Raw genomic sequence first — 19,972 nt, 5'->3', positions numbered from 1 at the left:
ATGAAAATATATCATGCTTGTGGGCCACTTTTTCCCTACAGGAGGTGGTTTTGTCTGGTGTTGTGCAAACCTCCCCAGTGGTACAGACCAACCACAGCAGCGGCTCTGCGCTCTCCGAGCACGGCAGTGGGAGACAGGGATGTCCCAAATGCCTCTGCTGGTCCTTGGCTTCTGCTTACAAGTATTTGCTAACCAGGCAGGACATTCAAGCCCCTTAAAAGAATGTTAAGCATCCTCAGTTCTTGTCATAATGAAATCTCAACAGAAGTTAAACAAAGGGATGACAGTACAAGTAGCAGTTAATTTGCAAACTGCTGTAAGAAAATGCTTTGTAAGAAAGCTGCATTGTTTTTTTGAAAATGAACTGGTTTTGATGAATTCAGAGAGGAAGTTGGTGGCAACCACGTTAATTCACATCTCTCCATTCCCACTCCAGTTCCCTATATCTAAAATGTAATACTTCCCTTAAAAAAAGACCATTGACATAGCATTCTTGATGTTACTATGATTGCTAAGTATCTGAACCCCAACTGTATATCACATTACACAGATAATGAGTCTAACTATTCACTTCAGAATTGAAAAAAAAAAAAATCACACCTACAAGGTGGTACTCTTATAAGACAAGCCCAGGTCTCACTGGTTGACTCTAGGTCAATAGATCACCTGAATATGGGTTCATACAGTATTTTTTGTGAGACAGTAACTTATCGTTTGTGATGTGTATAAGCAGACTTTCTTATGGATGATTATGTTGCTTACATTTTACACGTGCATGTATGTATACATAATATACGTACATACCCACACATCCCAAGGTGCCCAACTGTGGAGGGCAGGAAGAAGTCCACTGGTCAGCAAATTTGGGAGATCTTCCTTGGTCCTCCTAAGACCTCTTATGTATTTTGAGCAATTATCAAACAGGTAGCAATATGAACGGAACGATGTAATTAAGCTCTATGAAGTAAATATATATTACAATGTAATTGCTGGCTTTTAGCTGACTGGGTTATTTACCTTCTTTCTCAGTAAGGTCAAAACCATATACCACAACCTTCTTATTATACGGCAGCTCTGCTTTGTAGGCACTCTTCGTCTGTGCCTAAGGCTGTGTGGTAAATGCAGGTCCCCCAAAGAACTGCCAGCTACATGCAAAGGAGGCAGAGAGCTAAGAAAGAAGGTGTCCACTGCAACCACCAATACTGAAAACTATTAATCCTTCTTTAAAAGTAACGTAAAAACATCACTTCCTGTAGCTTATAATCCTACGTAACATTTGGATAAAACATAAGACCTTCTTCTGAAGGTACTAGCATTCAGCGAAAAGTACGTGCTTGATGACCTGATGCAGACAGTCTTATTCCAGTCCCTTCTAAGAGTGGATAATTTCATTAAGTGATTACTGCTTACATACCCAATTAAGAAGAGAGAAAATATGGAGCAACATGCTTTAAGGGCTTTATAGGTGAAGAAGTACTTGTAGTTAATATGACATATGACAAGCAATTAATCCAACCAGGCCACAACTAGAATCCTAGCTTAAGAGGGCTTTAAAAAAATAGAAAGAAAAGAAAAAGAAACGAAACAAAAAACCCTAATCTGCTAATCTAAGCTGTTACATTTTCTATAAACATAAACCTTTGTCAAAAAGGAGCAAACTAATTACAAACGTTGGCTGATAATTTTGAAATATCAGCCACCCACTCTAAAGCAAAAGGAGGGTATTTGAAATGATGCAGCAAATCTAGCCCAGAACATCCTTCTTGAATTTTTAAATCTGGAATCTTCTGAACCATAACCTAAGAGTTGGCATCTCTTTCTCTGGTACCTTGTAAAAATATTCATGAGAGCGAAGCTTTAGTAAACAGTGGACGATAATAAGTCTGGAAGAACTGATTAATTAATATACATATACATACGTGTAATTATCTATATATTTTTAAAAGAAAACAAGGCAGCATTAGTGTTATTCATGTGCTGGAAGTATATCAGATGATTGCCAGGTGATCTGCCTTAAAGGAGATCTTAAAAGTCTATCAGCGTCAGCAGTACTTACTAATTTCTGTAGAAGATTAAAAGTAACAATAAATTCTTTCTTTTTCTTCACTTTTATACTGCGCACTCACAACTTGCACAATGTTTTCCTTGGTATTTTATATCTTATAATATTTCTGTCTTCCCAGTTGAAAAGTATGGCCCCCAAAGAAACATGAAATAAGCTGTTATTTACATCGATTCAAAATTCTTAAACAGCAGAGCTTTAAAAAGGATCAAGTTAATGAGGATATTTTCTTCACATTCTGGTATAAAAATATTTTTTCTCATTTATTTGAATACTCAGCCAAAATAGTGCACAGTAGTATCTATATGGAGAAAGCCATAGATAATTTTAAATTTAGGTCAGGCAACGTGGTCATTCTATCTGCTACTTCTCAGTTTGTAGTATCAAATTATGCAAAGAAAGGTCACAAGAACTATAACACAACAACTGCAATTCGTAACAAAAGCTATGTCCTACAATGATAAGTATAACAGCAAGGTATATAATTAAGAGTGGCTATAACAGCAACATATAAATTAGATAATTATGGATTAAGCAGTCCCTTGGAGGATTCTCTCTTGCCCTAGAAAACATGTAACAAGCTCCTTAGATAGAAGGCAATAGCAATTAAGTATTTGAGGGAGAAATAGGACTATAAAGAAAACCAAAAAACAACACACAGTAAGAGGAAAACTTTAATTTACAGTCTAAATGTGGTTCTCATTTTTTGTAGTTTATTTTAATACAATTACTGGTACAGTTTCCACCCATTAAATCTGCTGACATCTGTTGGCTAAGGAGCGCGTGTCAGATTATCAAGAAGTGCAATATCAAATAAAAACAAGCTGCTTCTTAAGGTGACACTATGGGGATGCAAAACACTTCTGCTATTATCAGATTTTTTTTTTCCTTTCTTGCATCAATTTAATAATCCCAGGTGCCCTGGACACCAGATATACAATAATCTTCATAAATCCTAACTCACAGCCATACCATCTGTCAAAAATATTTTTTATGTCTCCTAATAGATATGCTACATAATTGCTTTCACAGTAGGGCAAAAAAAACATGGTTGTGCTAATTTGCTTTACCAATGGAATAGCTCATTATCAAAAATAACCCACCACATTACTGGAGTTTCCAGCACTCTTATATCAAAACTAACCTTTCCATTTGGTTACTTTCTATAAGCTCAAATTCCCAATGAAAGCAGATAAAGATTGAATTATCTGGAAATTGTACTATAATAATGGAAAACCCACAAGCATGAAAAAAATAAGACCATAATATCTGTTTCTATTACAATGGTGTTGCACTGTTAAAATTAGCTTTGCATTTCATAGTCACAAAGAGACTAATTTCTCGGTCCTGCAGAGTGCTAAGCATTTTGGCCCCAGTCCAGAAAAGCACTTAAATGCATGTCTAACTTTTAGTTCATGAGCCTGAAGCAACTTCAGTGGGATTGCACATGCTTGATTAGGCCCAGAGCACTCATTACCCTGCAGGACGACCAGTCTCCCTAGGACAAACCTGGCATCAGGAGATGACCCTCCCAAGCCTCTGTCTACTCGCTGGCGATGGAGAGGATGCTCCACATGGGGACTGTTCAAAGCAGGAGCTTCTGTTCCCACCCCTTGCAGCAGAAGGATAAACTTGCAGACTAAAGCTGAAAACACCTTTCCTCCAACAAGTTTCTAAATATCTGCAGTTCCTCTGACAGCACTACATGCAATGCGAAAACCTCGTAAAACAATGCAGACTGCTGGTACTGCAATTTTTATGGGAGGTTCTGGTAAATGTTGCTAGCTGTAGCGAGATGGTCTTGTTCCAATCTTTTATTTCTGCAGTAGTTTACGTAAAGTAAGCAATACTATACAGAAATATGTATTGGAGAATTCAATAATTGTACAGAAAACAACTCCAGTAGTACCTAAGTAAGAGGGAAATTCCAAAGATGATGACAGCTACAAAAAATACTCAAGAAAACATTTTGTTCAAGAATCAACCTCAGCTTCATTTCCCTTTTGACTAAGGAAGTGACCCATGAACAAAGTATTACTTTATTCTTTAAATCACATTTCTAAAAGCACTTGTTCATCTTCCACAAAGTTGACATCTATTAAGATGTCAAATAGGTAATATTTAAAAACAAAAGCAAGTTTCCAGAAACTGAAAGATTCAGTTGAAGAACTAAACACTTTTCTGTTCAACTATGCATGACAAATATCTGGTACTACTTTGCAGTAGAACAAATATCTTTTAACATACTGCACCGTGTTTATGAAGTATTTTTGTTCTAATGCTAACAAGCTTATTATTTCAATTAATGTTCTATGTCTCAACGACATATTGAGTAAGTAATACAATGTTTTTCCAGTTTCGCTAAATTGGTAGATTTCTGCCACAAATTTATAAAATCATACTTATTACTGCAAATGGAAATATTGCTTTCCTAATATCCCAAATTATCCATTTCATATGATGATCCTCAGTTACTACATTTAATTTGAGAAACTGAGAACTCCTCTGAGTACATGTGAAGTCCAAACACCCAAATCCAGAGACTGGAATTAAAATGTATCTTAATTTAGTTGATGTTGTCAATTTGTGCAAACATTTTTGTGACATCCAAGTCCTTCAATATAAACATTAAAATAAATATATATTTTCATGGTAATATCTGATAGTTTATTTTGAAAATTGCTTCTTTTCTCTAACTCATAAACACTTAAAATCCATAATATTATACAAGTTGCTATTTTTCGGAATCCCCACAGAAGTGAACAAACCATGGATGCTATAATAACCAGCAGTTCAGCATACCTAGCAACACCACATTAAGGGAAACCATGTTTGTGTAGTAACAATACCAATGCATTTTAGTGCCTCAGAATTGCAGGACTTCAGTGGCAAAACACCTTGCTCAAATGTGCATAGATACAGAAAGCAGACTAAAGTTTTGATGAATGAAAGATTTCTGTATCAGGACCGGTTTTCAATTTACAATTAAAAAATAGAACTCTAGAACACACCCACACACACATTGAGCGTTCTTGGATGTGCAACATCAATGCACACATCTCTGATATACCAAGCGACTTAGCAATAATATATAGTACAATGTCATTGAGAAGAGAGAGAGAGAGAGAGAGAGACAGAGTTAGTTACAAGGTTACACATAAGAGAGAGAGAGATAAAGAATGGGTTAAGAAACAAAAAAAAAAAAAAAAAAAAAAGGAAAAAGGAACCTCAAAAGCATAAAAATATAAACAAAATGTTTTATAGTTATCTTGCACATATCTAGGACTATACAGCAATGGAAAACAGGCTCATACTCATTGCAAAAACATTTTCAGAGGAATTGGAGAAGAAAAATACATGTACACCATATGCAAAAATCTTCCGGAAAGCCCTCTTTGGCATACACAGATTAAATATTAAATAAACCAGATGACGAAAAAGAAGTCCAGATTTACAGCCACACAGTACTGAAATGGAAAACAAATACACAATAAAGACAGTCTATTATACTCACACATTTGCAACACATAACGTGTAGCGGTAACTGGGGAAATAAATAACTTATGTAAACGTTTGACATTTTCCATCACTGCTCACTACACTAATACTTGTATGCAATTCATTAACACTCTAGCTACAGTTTCATGCTTGCAAATCTCAAGTATAAAAATAAGATAAACAGCAATAGCACACAGCCCAGCCTTCCCTTCTTACTGTTTCTTTTTCCAATCAATATTGGTGGCCTTGACAATGTTGTCATCTAATTACCAGTAATGCTGCTTTTATGATAGATGGCAAGAAAGGCTGAGTAGGCACTTAGTCTGCAGAGGATGGGAATGTATTGAGACCTTCTCCTGCAGGACATTCATACTTCTCAAATGATCTGCTATCAAAGTTTCAGCATGCATGAGTAAAGACATAATTTCCTACCTGTGAAGGTTGGCTGTAGGTTGGTCTGGTCTCTGGAAATGAAGTTTTGTCCTTTGACTCTCTGTTTTGATCATCAGCTGTCTCACCTAGCAAAGAAAGAAAATACCTATTAAATCACTGAAATCCTTCATGTGTTATATGGAATAAGAAAAGATCTTGAGTTTCCCTAAAATCAAATAGTACAGTTCCTTGGGAAAGGGAGAACTCTGTTGCCACATTTATATTTTACAGCTTTGAACACGAGAAAAAAAAACACTAAGTAGTGGTCTGTGAAAATCGGGAGTAAATGTCTCAATTAGTTAAAGTGAAAAATACAGAGAAACAAAGAAAAAGAAAGAAAAAAGTAATAATAAAAAAGGGGGCCCCTATTTTTGAACACTTAGGATTGACCATTAAATTCTAATAATGGCAAAGTGCCAAGCAAAGGAGATATAATGGTGCAAAGGCCATACCTGGTACAAGCATCAGTCACGTCCCTCCAAGTCAAGCTAGGAGGACATGTGCATGGTTATTCATCCTCATTTACAACCTAGTTACTGTACAGGAGATATCTGTGCATGAGTGTCAAAACTCAGATGCAGCATACACAGAGAAATTCCCTGGTTTTGGCCATACAGGTAAAATGACTACTGGGCAGGCTGGACATAAACTTCACCCCATTGCATGGACGTGGCTACCTCCTTCTAGGATTTTACAGATGAGACATGATGCAGTTCGTCCCAAAAACTGCAGCTGGTACCAATCTAAGATGGGCAGATCACAGCAGTAAACTAGAGACAGAGTATTTATTTTAGAGAGAGAAGTTATATCAGTAATTTTATTAAAAATGCAAAGGCAGTAAAACAAAAAAGCAGCATTTCTTAGATATGGCAAAAAAAAATCTACCTAACTCATTTCTGTAATCGTCTTTGACTGTGGGATGTCGTACAAGAAACTGTAAAAATCTTGTGGATTATCTCTTTATGCTGTTAGTGCAACTCAGCAAATAGTTGGTAAGAGGAGACAACTTAGAAAGATGAAAAAAGATTCAGTTGTGTCATTCTGGTTTTATTTTTATTTGAACTGATGGTGCTTTCTGTAATGGATTATTTTGGAAGCCTGTCTTCTCAAAAAGTCCTGCCGCCACAGTTCTAAATGAAAGGGTTCAAGTTACTTTAGCTTAACTCCTTTGCTAAGCCTGTGTTTTTAGCTTTCCTGTGCCATTTTCTCCAGAGGTTTGGTTAGAAGCGGTGCACCTGGCAGAGGCCACCGTAAACAGCAGCCAGCTTCTGCCCATGCCCAGTCAGCCTGGAAGCTGGTGGCATCCCGGTCTGCGCGTGCTTGCACCAAGCTGTCACCTACCCCCAAGGACCCACGGTCAGACCCCTGGGTACACTGCAATATTTGGAAAAGTACCTTATGAAATCTAGCAGTAGTGTTTAGTCATCGGGTATGTTTTTAATACTCTAGGATAATTCCTAACAGCGTCAGGAGCATCAAGAGAATGTGTTATATGTCATTAGTGCTTACTAACTCCCCTAGTGTCTACGCTTTTCTAGAACCTTCCTGGAGTTGAAAAATGCTTCTCAGTTAGCCTGTAGTTCTCTACATAAAATACCCCAAAGTACTTGCATTCATATCATCTCTTTAAAACAAAGATAAGTGTGTGAGGGGAGGGGAGAAGTGCGAAAAAAGTGGGAAGAGAACACAGGAGAAGGGGAGTCTGATCATCTTCCTCATGATACTGTGAAAATGTGTAAGTACCTATAAGATTATGATATAAGTAACCGCCATGAAAATAGATCATGTCAACCGATTAGCTTACACATGTACTGAAGTAGAGGTCTGCAAAGAAAAATTATCAGAGGTCTTGTAAACGCCATCTGCAATGAAATATTGCAAAAACTTGGAGAGGCATGAAAATAGTTGGCAGATGTATGAAGAGGAGAATAAAACATATTTTTGGTACATTTGCTGTGAATGAGAGTGCAACCAAGTTGAAATCGTAGCAAATTGAGGCTAGATCAGCTTCTCCAGAAGTGAGGCTGGTTGAGCACTTGGATCAACTGCTTCAGGAAGCAGTGGAACGTCCCCCTCTAAAGGGCTGTGGAGAGAGGCTGAAGAAACATCTGTTACGAATGACTTCAGCCCTGCCAAGACAAGGAGGATGAATGACCTTTTGTATTCCCTCCCAGTCCTGTGCTCTATGAAAGATGCAGGAGGAAAAACACAGGATACCCCTCCCTGAGATCATGATTTGTCAAGGGAACAGGCAAATGCTGGCTGCACGGAGACTTGTGAAGATGCAAGCAGACTGCAGCAGGCTGGACAAAGGCTAAGCAAGTGTGTAAGGGACAAGCCAGGTAGCCTGTCCGTAGAAAAGCGACAGCTAACAGAAATCAACGAGAGGACTCATACTGGGTAAAGTTGGGAGTATGCAGAAACATACTGAAAGAGTTACACTGGAGATCTAAGAAACACGTTAATCAACTTCTTCCTCCTCATCCTTACATACTGTTCCTGAAAAAGCACTTGGAAGTTTTTATATTTGAAGAAACAAAAGATCTAATTGATGTGTGTTGGTGCTATCCAGAATATACTTTTTTTTTTTTTTTTTTTTCTTATGATTGGTTTTCCTTAAGATGAAAAGGAATCATTGCTTGAAATCAGGACCAAAAGGTCAAAAATGTAAAAACGTTCACAGGAAAAGAGGAATAAGAACAGCTCATTGGGAGAGAAATTAAACATTTTCTTGACTTAGAACTTTGACATCCAACTCCCATAGGTGGGAAGAACATGGTATCTGGTGTTTCACAACTTGGATTGACTTTGTAAACTGAACGGTAATGCAGATCTCCTTGTTAACAAAAAAGTGCAAATGAGAAAACCTCAACATGTTCCCAGATTTTCGGGTATATGGTCCTGCAAAGATAACCCATGAATCTTCACAGAGGTTAGTATTATTTGACTTAATGGAATTATTTTAGCTACCTAAGACATCCACTAGGATAGAATAGTTTTCTAGAGGAAAAATACTATTTTTGGTGTACTTCTTTGACAGCTTCCTTTCTCAAATATCCAAACAGATTAATTAACCTTATTATCACTCTTATTTCTACTAGCCCAAGTGATGAACTGACTTTCACATACCTCCCCAGCCCCAGCCTCTCCCAGGTCTAACAGTTTCCAGCCTATCATGCTTGCTATAACCAATAACCCATTTTTTTTTGTTCAGCTTGCTTTGGTTTCCTATTGACCTCACTTCTAATCTCTTCCTTCGCTGCAAGTCAAAGTTTCTCTTCCCTCTTCAGTCTCTGCCTCTCAAATGCTTCCCCCTCTGATCTGGTTTTCCTCTTCTCTGCTGCAGCCCTACAACCTTCTTTCCTTGTGTATCTAGATGTTAGGAAGGCAGATAACGGTGAATGTTGATCAGACACACAGCCCCTGAGAGCAGACCTTTGGGAGCAGGAACTAAGATGGGGTCTTTTGTGCACCTTACACGCCCAGGTTTGCAGTTTTTGACTGAAAAAAACAAAAAACAAACAAACAAACAAAAAAAAAAAAAAAAAAAAAAAAACATACTAAATTCTGATTTAAATAGGTATGTAATTATAATTTTGCCAAACTAAGCAACCGAAATCTGGCTCTGGAAAAATCAAGAGCACATAACATTAGTCGGCAGGGCTACCAGCGCACCTCCGACCCCCCCGTCCAGTCTTTCATCAGAACTGAATAGCAAATCTGTTCACAGGGCCAGAGGGACCACTGTAATCATCCTGCCTAACCTCCTGTATAAATATAGGCTATAATATTTCTTGAATTAATTTGTTTGAACTAGAGCAAGTTTAAAGCTGTATTTTAATTAAGAGATAACAGGCAAAATGATTCATTTTACAAGACAATTAGATTCCTGGCTCACATATCCCTTGGTTTAAAAGCATTATGCAAAGTTTTAGTCATAAAACTCCTATTAAAAAATGAAGTCATGTACCTAAAATGTCATATACTACTCAGAGAACATAAGAATTAGAAACGAAGGGATGCTGTGTGCAGTGTAATATGGTTCAAACATCAGCCGCATAATCCATGACACGCAGGACATCACTGGGAGAATTTATCAGGAAAAAAGTCATGCTCATTCCTGTAAAATATTTCTTTACTTATCAATGGAAATATATTTTCATGTTTGAAAGGAGAGCAGTAGACATTTATCCTGCTATCCAGATGAGGACGTACTTCAAGTCCTCAGTCTTGTTTTTAACCTACATGAAGCCTCTTGCAGGTCCAAATGAATGATGTTGCACTCCAAGGTCAGAGACAGGTTTTTCCTTCCTCTGAGCTGGTGCTGGATTTGCACCAACCCTCCCCAATTTTCACTGGTACCTTCTTTTTCCATGACCTGCAGACAGGTACTGCCCAGGAAAGAAACACACAGCCTAGTCTACAGCATGTACTCTGTATGTCCCCCTGTCCCCTCTCAGATTTTTTGGCATCTTCAAAAATCAGCATTTACCTTCCTATCTGGACCTTAGCAAACTCTTGTATACAAAGGTTCAACCACAAGTTTGGCTTCTACTCAACAAGGAAGTGGGGTTTCTATTTATACTCTTTCCTCTTCCAGCATTTTGTCATCCTCAAGCTGTGTAGTCTCTTGATCAACAGACAGCATTTAAAAGTCTATCCTACCCTCAACTCAGAAAACGAAAAAGAATTGTAAATACATGTTAAAGTTCTCTGTAACTTGGTCTGCCATTTGTCCTGCTCTGTGCAAGAATCCTGTGAGAAAGTGAACCATGTGCAGCACAGCAAGCAGTAACTAGATATCAAATACACAAACTTCCACATCATATTCAGCTTCAAAAGGAAGACTGTTATTTTCCATTATACTTTAGTTAGTTGCTTAACTATTTCTTGCCTGTCAGTACATTTTCTATCCTACCTAAAAATGGCAGGATTCTAGTATTCTGGCTTATGCTTAGAAACAAAAAGGCAAACAGTTCTAAGAAAGGATTAGTAGGATCTGAAAATGGGGGAAGCTGATCTTATGGAAATATAAAGGTTTTAATGCTGTTTCTTAACCCTCTTTCCTACTCATAAATCTTCCCCTCCTTCCCTCAGATAAGGAAGGAAGACCAGACACACCAATTTTAAGTCAATAATAGAACTTCAAACTTCAGTTCATCAACAGATGATAACACTATCAATCTAGGGGGGTGTTTAGGAAGTAGTGAAGTTCCCTCTCCCCTCCAATCATCTGACTCTCAGGTCTGCCTACAATCTCACTTGTGTGCAGAAGTGTGGTTTGATAGTATCGCTTTTCAGTCCTGCTCTTCTCTCAGCCTCATTTAGCAGCTTCCGGCGACTTCAGCTTCCATTGGTTTCTAGATCCAAGCTTTTTTAGTAAAAAGTTCCTCTTCTTCTTTCTCTGTGCACACAACACATGAGCAATCAGCAATGGATGCCAAGTTTCTGCTGTTCTCCTCACTGTCATTTCCATCCTCAAACCTTGTCTCAACAGCCATGGTTCCTTTTAAGAAGAGTTCATAGCCACATTTAGCACCAAAGAAGAGTGCAGAGCTGCCACTACAGAACATCAGTCAAAGATGTTTTCCATATATATATTTCCATATGTAAGTTCTCCAGGCACCACTCGCCCAATGAATGAGCTGTGGACTGTAATGAGGTGGTTCCAGGGAACACAGCTGGCAGTATCCAGAACTTTGGAAATCTTTGCTAATGAGTACGTATTGTATACAAATATAGCAAAGTGGAAAAATTTTTGATTTGGTATTTGCTGTTACAGATTACTGTTACAAACACTAGTTATTCTAGTAACTCTAGTGAGTGTTACAAACACTCGCTGATTCACCTGAATCAAATAAGGCACTGACCAGGTGCTGTCCTCTTCAATGCATGAAATAGGACATAGATGGATGGGTGGTTCTCTTTTCTTAAAGTAGGACTACCATTTTGTATAGCATTAGCGCTGTACAACCTATACATTAACTCTTGTTCGCTTCTATGTATGGTTGGCAAAACAATGAGGTCATCCTAGTTTCAGGTCACCTCATCCTGGTTTCATATTAACAGCAGTTTCATTTCAACAAGTTAATAATACCTCCTAAAAATCCAATATATCAGCAGAAAGAATCTCCACATCTGCAATTTTCAACAAAACAAAAGTTTAAGAGTTTATGCTGCATATGGGTAAAAGAGAAGGAAGTCTGAGTAAGCCCATGCTAAAGCACAGGTCTGTGTTAGTCTAAGCAGGCCCACACTAAGGTTTTGGCAGCCCTATGCGGAATTTTAACAGTGCTTTTACAGCTGGATATTACGGGGTCCTATAAATGAACCTTTTATCAGTAGTAAAACTTACCAGTATCTACCCTAGTTATTCTGATGAACCATGAGAAAATGTGTAAAAACTTTGCAGTGTGAGGACCCAGAAAGACTGATTTTTTCAAACTTGTAAAAAGGGAAGGGGGAAAACGTAACAAGGTAAACATTATCCTAAATGTTCTTGCATTTGCAGACATGAAACTAAAAGGTCCTATGAAACTAAAAGAGGAACAGCAAATCAAACCTCTGCACATGCCACCCAAGATTATAGCAGTGCAACTTCAGATTTCCACCTGGTTGCATTTTGGTATCCCATCCTTCTGTACATGATCTTAATGCAGAGTCTCCATCTTGCTGAACAATTATGTCACAATCTTCTCAACCCACATCCCACTATCAAGACCACAGATCAAACACTCCCCAACAGACTTTTTTTTTCCAAGCTGAAGCTCTTAGAAGATGGCAACAGAAAAAACATTACAAGAGTTTCTCATGTATCTCCTGTACAGTTTCAGTATCACAGATCTACATACTGTTAAATTTGCAAAAAGCTTCTTATTGCTTTGTTTTTATAATTTATATCCAGCTTCTTAAAGTTTGACTTCTTTCAAAGCTTTCCTGGATCCTAAGACAACGGACCCTTACAGCTTAAAACCAAATACAACATCAGCCACTTCACTGAGACTAAAACATTCCTTCTCCCTGCAGTTACCTGACTTTCTTTTAGGGGTGGTGAGGTGTTTGAGAAAACTGATTAATCTAAATATTCAACAAAATCTTGGTTGGAAGGGATCCCTGGAGGTCACATTAGTCCAATCTCCAGTTCAGCACAGAGCTAACTTCAAAGTTAAACTATGTTGCTCAGGTCCTTGTCCAGATGAATTTTTAAAGTCTCCGAAGATGCAGATTCCTTAGCCTCTCAGCTCTCATTTAAATCTATCCCTTTACTATCTGCTCCCTCCAGCCCACAGACACATTCAAAGAAAGCTGTAGAATTCATTCAGCGATGTATTATGTTTCCTCCTTATGATGTTTTTTTTACCCCCCTTTTTAAAACAAACAAAACAAATTTACGATACTTCCATGTCGAGCAAAAAAGAAAGGCTAAGGATTAATCCCATTCTGTTTTATGCTTCCATACAAGTACTTTCCCCATTATGCTCTCCTACCAGCCTTTCTAAGTGGCCCACGAGAACATTGAATCCCCTCACCACTTTCAGCAGACCTCACTCATCCGTTTTGCTGTTTGGAAATCCCATTCTTGAGTTCACTATCCTATATGTTGCCACATCTTTCTTACTTTGTTATCAGCGTATTGCCCGTGCCTAAGGGAGAACTTCACAACTATTCACTACTCTTCCTGTGTTACTGCTACTGATACTGCTTTACGGATAAGCCACGGCATAGCTATTATGTTTTAGCATGTTTCATGAACATTGCCCCTACAAAAATAAATAAATAAATAAATCTACAAAACTGCCTGGAAAGCATAGATTAGATGCCACAAGCCAGTCTCCACATGCATTCGGTTGCGGTGCTTGACATTCCTAGAGAATCTTCAATTCTTTCTGTCACTCACTCTATCTGTCAACAAACCTCCTCCTCTTCATATCAAAACAAATATAACCTCAAGCCCAAATGAATTGTACTTTACGGGGGAAGTAAGCTATCTAATCTACATTTTTAAAAGATTTTTAATATATATATACATATATAAATTAATTACTTCTTTCTTTAGATTTACTGTTTACATAATCACTGAGAATTTACTGTCATGGTCATCTAGACCAGCTCAACCACCCTAGAATAACTAGGCTGTGTTAAGGTTAAGAATAAAACAAAAAGTCCCTTAAAATTGTGTATGTTTGGAGAAATTTAGACTTACATTATCTCTTTCCTTTTCATCTCACCCTCAAACCTGCTTCTTGGCCAGTGACTTAGCATGATCCAACTTTGTTATATGGCAAGTCTGGTATGCAGCAACAGCAAAAACAGCAGCAGTTTGAAAGCCAGGCTTTCTCCCATGGTTACAGTCTTTTCACAGATCCTTTTTGCTTTTTCAAGGGAGGGAGGTAAAGATAATATTATTTGCCTTTATTTGTTCTATGTCTCTTGCTTAACTCCATCTTTACCTTTGGGGAGGATATGACAGACATGATCATCACAATCCCTCCTGCATTTTCTTACTTGAATTGGAAGGATGATAAGTTTAAACTCAGAACAATAAAAGCCTTTACCTCTTCAGTTCCTGATAAGTGGCAAAAGGCTACAGGGAAACAGTAACAACAACAAACTTCGCTGAAGAAAATAAATAGCAGAGCTTACAAAGTATACAGTTGGTGAGCAAGCTTCCTTTAGAAACATTTAGCAGTATCATTTTCTTGCTACTAGTTCAACTAACCAATAAAACGTATCTCAGAAAGAAACATTTATTATAACACTCAGCTCTTCGCTATAAAATTAAGATTATTTTACTATCCTCATTTCACTGTAAAGTTAAGGCTCCCCCCTATTGTATTCAGGGTACACTTCTGAAGGCAATTCAAGCAAGAATGAAAACAGCACTTTCAAGCCCACTTTGGTCAGGACAGAAGAGCATTTTCCTAGCACTTAAAAATCTGCAGTGTGGTTTGCCTGTTCAGTCAGACACTGAACTTGCATGCCAATAGGGCCAGCATGCATTGAAATGATTTGCCTGACAAAAATTTTGGTGCTGATCGTCTCATATTTGCATGTGAAAGTTGCTACATAAATGCAAATTATGTTAGAAAACCTGATGTAAATGTAAATTTAAGCTGCTTTCCTAAGGAATTGGATTTACATGACCAACCTTCTGTCCCTGATAAGACAGGAAAACATTGTCAAATGTGGTTCAAACTGGCACAGATACAGAAGAACCAGATTTTTACAGAATATAATCATCTGCAGCTGGGTAGTGAAAAGAGACCAAAAGTAATGCCACTGCTAAAGGAAAAACCCACTGCACTCTCTGTTCTTCTTGGCCTGCTGGTAGCACAACTAGCAAATATTACTGTGGTTGGTCCCTGCGAATGATGGCAAGGGAAGGGCAAGAAGCAAAAGTCCCTAAATAATGCAGGGAAATAGCTATGGCTATTGTAGAGGAGTAGGACTAAACAACCCCCAAAGAGGTTGTTGAGAAACTGAGTGCCATATTCACTGCTGCTTTTGCATTTCAGACACATGCTTGCAGAATATTTAAGAGCACAGCATATTTTGCTTTCCTCCAAAAAGAAGTGTAAATTCTGTTAGGATTTTGCATAGTAACAAACACAAGTTTATGAATACACTTTAAATTGTTATACAGAGGTTCTGAATATTAAAAAAAAAAAAAAAAAAAGAAAAAAAGAAAAAAAGAAAACCTATATCCAAAAGCAATTATATTACATTATTTAGTGAAACAAGCAAAGCATCTCTGCCTCCAAAACTTCTTGAAATATTAGTTTTAGTTTCTAACATTAATTTCATTAATGTTCCTTATTTGTTCTTTGTTTTATTAATGTTCTTAGTGGGTAGTATTGATGACAGGAAGACAGTTGGACTAGATGATCTTGTAGGTCCCTTCCAACCTTGTGCTTCTATGATTCTATGATTCATTGTATTGCTACCACCATCTGCTTTACTTCAATCTTAGGAAAGAGATATAAAATTGAAAAGCAAACTAACAAGAGCAGTTAACAACTAGGCAGTCTCCTTACAAAATAAAACACCAGTCCATTTAACCTGTCCTCAGAAATGGCAAAAACAGCACAGTAGCTAATCTTTGGATCAGACTTCTCTCATGAATAACTAGCTTCACACAGATGATTAAAGGACTGCATATTTTTATTTATTTATTTATTTATAGCACATAGGTCAATAATGTGGATTAAGTAGGATTAAAGTGTTATTTTCCGATTACTTTTGTGGTTTAAGCAGGTTTAGTACTTCTAGGAACTTTATTTTAAATCCATCTTTGTAGAAGAAACTATGGCATAGAACTTCTTGTTTACTTTTGACTTCCATGTAAACAACATGGAAATGTTCACTTTACCATATTATCAGTAGACTACATGGTTTTAAAGACAATAAGATAAATAGCATCAGATACTCACAAATTTTTAGTACATTTGATTCAGTACATTAAAAACTTTCTAACCACAGCTTGGGCCCTCAACTGCATTTCTGTGTTACACAGAATGGCAAAGATTTGGGAAAATTTGAAGCATCAGCAAAAAAGCTTTAGCAGAATTCCTTAAAATCATACAAAGAGTAAGGCAGATGATATTAAAAAAATAGCGGGGGGGGGGCCAAGTGACAAACAAGAATTTCTGAAGAGACAGAGAAGCATAGTTTATGTAGTCTAAAAAAATAAAAGAAAAAAAAAGTTAAAATATCTGTTTACAATGATAACAGATCATTAGCTGGAATATTTTTGCTTGTGTTGTTCAATGAAACGTCAAAACATTTGCATGTGCACAAAAAAGTGGTATTAATGCTGCCCACAAAGCAAAGAGGAAGAAATGACTTTTAAAAATGTGCAATGTTTCAATTTTTCATTAAAAAATGCCAGGGCTTTGTACTCTATTCTTATCATGCATGGAGAAACTTAACAAAGACCACAGCCGGCTCTAACTTTTATCACCAACCGTTAATGCTGTGGAAGCGCCTGATGGCAGCGATCACATATACCAAGTTACGCCTACACTGTACATTAATCCCTTCCTGAGCTCTGCAAAGAAATAGCATCTTCTAACTGAAACCAAAGCATTTCAATTGTCCAAACTCATCAACAAGGAACCCACGTAGGATCACACCAGCTTCAAGAACACAAAGGGAGACAGGCAGTTTTCGACGAGAAGCACTTCTGGTTTCCTGACACAGCAACCACGCACCTCCCCAGCAGCCCTTGGGACCTGGTGGGGTGACCTGCAGTGGGTTTCATGCTCTGCAGCCAGTGAACTTCAGGCTTATGGGAGCCCGAGATGCAGGGCAATGTGTCAATGATGTTAACGGGGGCTACCAGATCTGAGAAAACATCCTAATGCTCAAAGATGAAGCTGTCCCAGGCTGTCAAGCTTGCAAAATTCAGCAGTAAAAAGGCTCCTAAATTCCCCAAAATCCAACGGGCAGACTGATTCAGTCTGATGTACAATTTTTTCCAGCTTACCTACTTGCTCAGTGTCAAGTTCCCAGGTATGCCCAACACATGCAACTTTTCTGCAGAATGATTGTGTCATTGCAAGAAAACTGAGTATCTATTTCGAAACCCAACACACCGAAAACAGCCAAGGCCACCCTACAAAAACAAACCACACACATCTGGCAACTCCCGTCTGGCTGCTATTTGATGAAGCATCATTCAATCTGTAGCATGATCGCTATTACCCAAGGGTGAGTTTTCACCACGTGGCTGAGCCAGGCTCACATCTCAGTGCTGCCAAAAGGAGCAGCCATGCCTCTCCCCCCGGTCCCATCAATGCCCCGCTTCTCCTGCAGTTGTCTTTGTGGTGACTCCCACTGAGGTCTTGTCAGCCACCTCAGCCCATTGAACCAGAACGGAAAAAAATGAACAATTTGTTATATTAGGAAATGCTCTTTTTTTTTTTTTTTTTTTTTCAGAACATATTACTGATACCAGTGGGGTGTAAGAAATGAGAGAAATACATATTTTTAGTTTTCCCCTTTTTCTTTCCAAGTGATCAACAGCACAGCTAGTCTTTTGCTTTATCCTCTTGAGAAACTTGCATTAGCTTTTGCGTTGGCAGCCCCTGGGAATCAGGCAAGTCAACGCCCATCATGCAAAGCTGAATCGCTGTGTTCAGGGAGCCACCTCTTGAAGTAAACAACATTAGTCTGGATGACAGGTCTGTCAGGATTTATATATACTGTCTTTAAGAATTATTATGGCAAAATAATTTTATGGAAAATCTGAAATTTTACTTGGTCAAAGAGCCCAGTCTAGTACTTTATTTCTTGCTGGTATGTCGATAAAAATGTATGTAAGGTTGTGCAATTTTTCTAAGTTCTGTTTAGGATGCACTTAAATGAACCCTGAAGATGGGGAATTTTGCAAAGTTGAGACCGAAACAGTCATAGCTATATTCTTTCCCATTTTTAGCCATATTCCTAACCAACTTAACTTTGAATTCAGTGCTCATTTAGAGAAAAGCACAGACCAACACTATCACTGTGCTGTTTTCATATAAAACAATCCAGCAAACTAACCCAGCCCACACAAAGGGATCTTATTCAACTAGTTGAGGACTAGCAGATGAATTTCTAGGTCACAAAGACCTGAACGTTTGTATCTGATAGGCAGCTGCTATGGTAGATTAATGATTTTCCCCAAACAAGACCAAATTCAGTTTCCATAATGAAGTTATTGTATTACATGTACTCTACTCAGGAGCACGTTCTGTATTTGGAACCTGAAATTATTGTGCCACAACCTGCCCACAATCATTTTGCAGCCTGGTATGTGACAAAAAATAGAAGGGGAAATATAAAACCCAGGGCCATGAGCTCAAAATGACACTCCTATCTTCGCCAAAGAACACGGCATCTGCCTCGAAGACAAATGATTACAAGTCTCCTTCTAAGAAGAGGTGAGGAACACAGGCTTCATGCCCAGAAGTCTACAAACACAAGTGTTGCCACAGGACACATACCACACATGGTTGCCATTGGGCCAAATCAGTGCTGCCACAGTGTATAGGCCCTTCCTTCCTCGTTGCTTTGTGCTGTTTGCTCTTGCTTTTGACCTCATCCATTTGGGGGCTAGTCCAGTTCCTCAGGGCTTCGGTTCAGCTCTCTAATCCAGAAGGACTCTTTCTGGTGGCTGAATTTGCTGTCATCTTAGTCAGCAGATCCAGCTCATGAGCAGACACCTGAATAGTACTGCCCCATGAGACATTAGGAGGTAATCGAGCAGCTCACCCATGCGCAAGGATGTGTTTCCATTCACTCTTCCCTTTTCATCAGCACTCTGTCTTGCCTCTTCCCTTCCCTGGCTCTATCACTGAACTCCTCTGAGCCAGTTCCCTTTCCTAGGACAACACAACACTAATCCAGAAGAGAAACAGCTCACAAAATTGCAGAAAATCAAATGGCAAGACTGCAGAATCTGCAGTGGGATGAAGGACATGGCCCTCTGACAGGAGGCCCAGGTCTACACAGAGCCCAGGTCTATACAGAGCTAGCTTAAGACAGGGAGATTTCCTCAACAGAGCAGCTATTGCTATGTGCAATATGACCAGTCGTCTTCAATTTTTGCTTGGATAAAGTCAGTGAGACCAGGAGAGCTGATCGAATTGCTTGCTGCCACTGAGGAAGGGAGCTCTTCTTCCCTCACCCTCAAAGGACCTGTCCTTGCTGCAACCTAACCCAGCATAAATCCTCACACCTTTTTTTTTCTGAGAATTGAGCTGGTTCACAAAGAAGCCCAGGAAACATTGGAGCTGGGGGCAAAGGAAGATCCACTGAAGTGGAGTAAACTAGTACCTTTGATTTTGGGTGGCAGCAAGCTGATAAAACCAGATTATCCTCTCTCTCAAAACCAATACTGGCCAAACAACTCTAAGATGAGTAAGATCAGACATGAGAGAAGATGACAAAGGATTTTGTCTTTGAGATATCCCACAGTAGTTAACTTTAAAGCTTTTG

The 19,972-nt window shown here is 38.4% G+C and overlaps 1 protein-coding gene across 4 annotated transcripts in view; it reads right to left on the bottom strand.

Moving 5' to 3' along the window:
- Nucleotides 1-19,972, bottom strand: part of UMAD1 (UBAP1-MVB12-associated (UMA) domain containing 1) — an 85,054-nt gene that overhangs the window by 13,594 nt on the left and 51,488 nt on the right. For all 4 annotated transcript variants that reach the window (XM_035317104.1, XM_035317107.1, XM_035317106.1 and 1 more), the window contains exon 3: nucleotides 5,993-6,078. In XM_035317104.1, the coding sequence (XP_035172995.1) occupies nucleotides 5,993-6,078 (86 nt within the window). The remainder of the gene's footprint in view (nucleotides 1-5,992; nucleotides 6,079-19,972) is intronic.

The sequence above is a fragment of the Oxyura jamaicensis genome, chromosome 2 (genome assembly GCF_011077185.1).
Source record: "Oxyura jamaicensis isolate SHBP4307 breed ruddy duck chromosome 2, BPBGC_Ojam_1.0, whole genome shotgun sequence".
In the NCBI taxonomy this organism is placed as follows: domain Eukaryota; kingdom Metazoa; phylum Chordata; class Aves; order Anseriformes; family Anatidae; genus Oxyura; species Oxyura jamaicensis.
The sequence above is the reverse complement of the archived record's forward strand: the minus strand, read 5'-3'. Positions and strand labels throughout refer to the sequence as shown.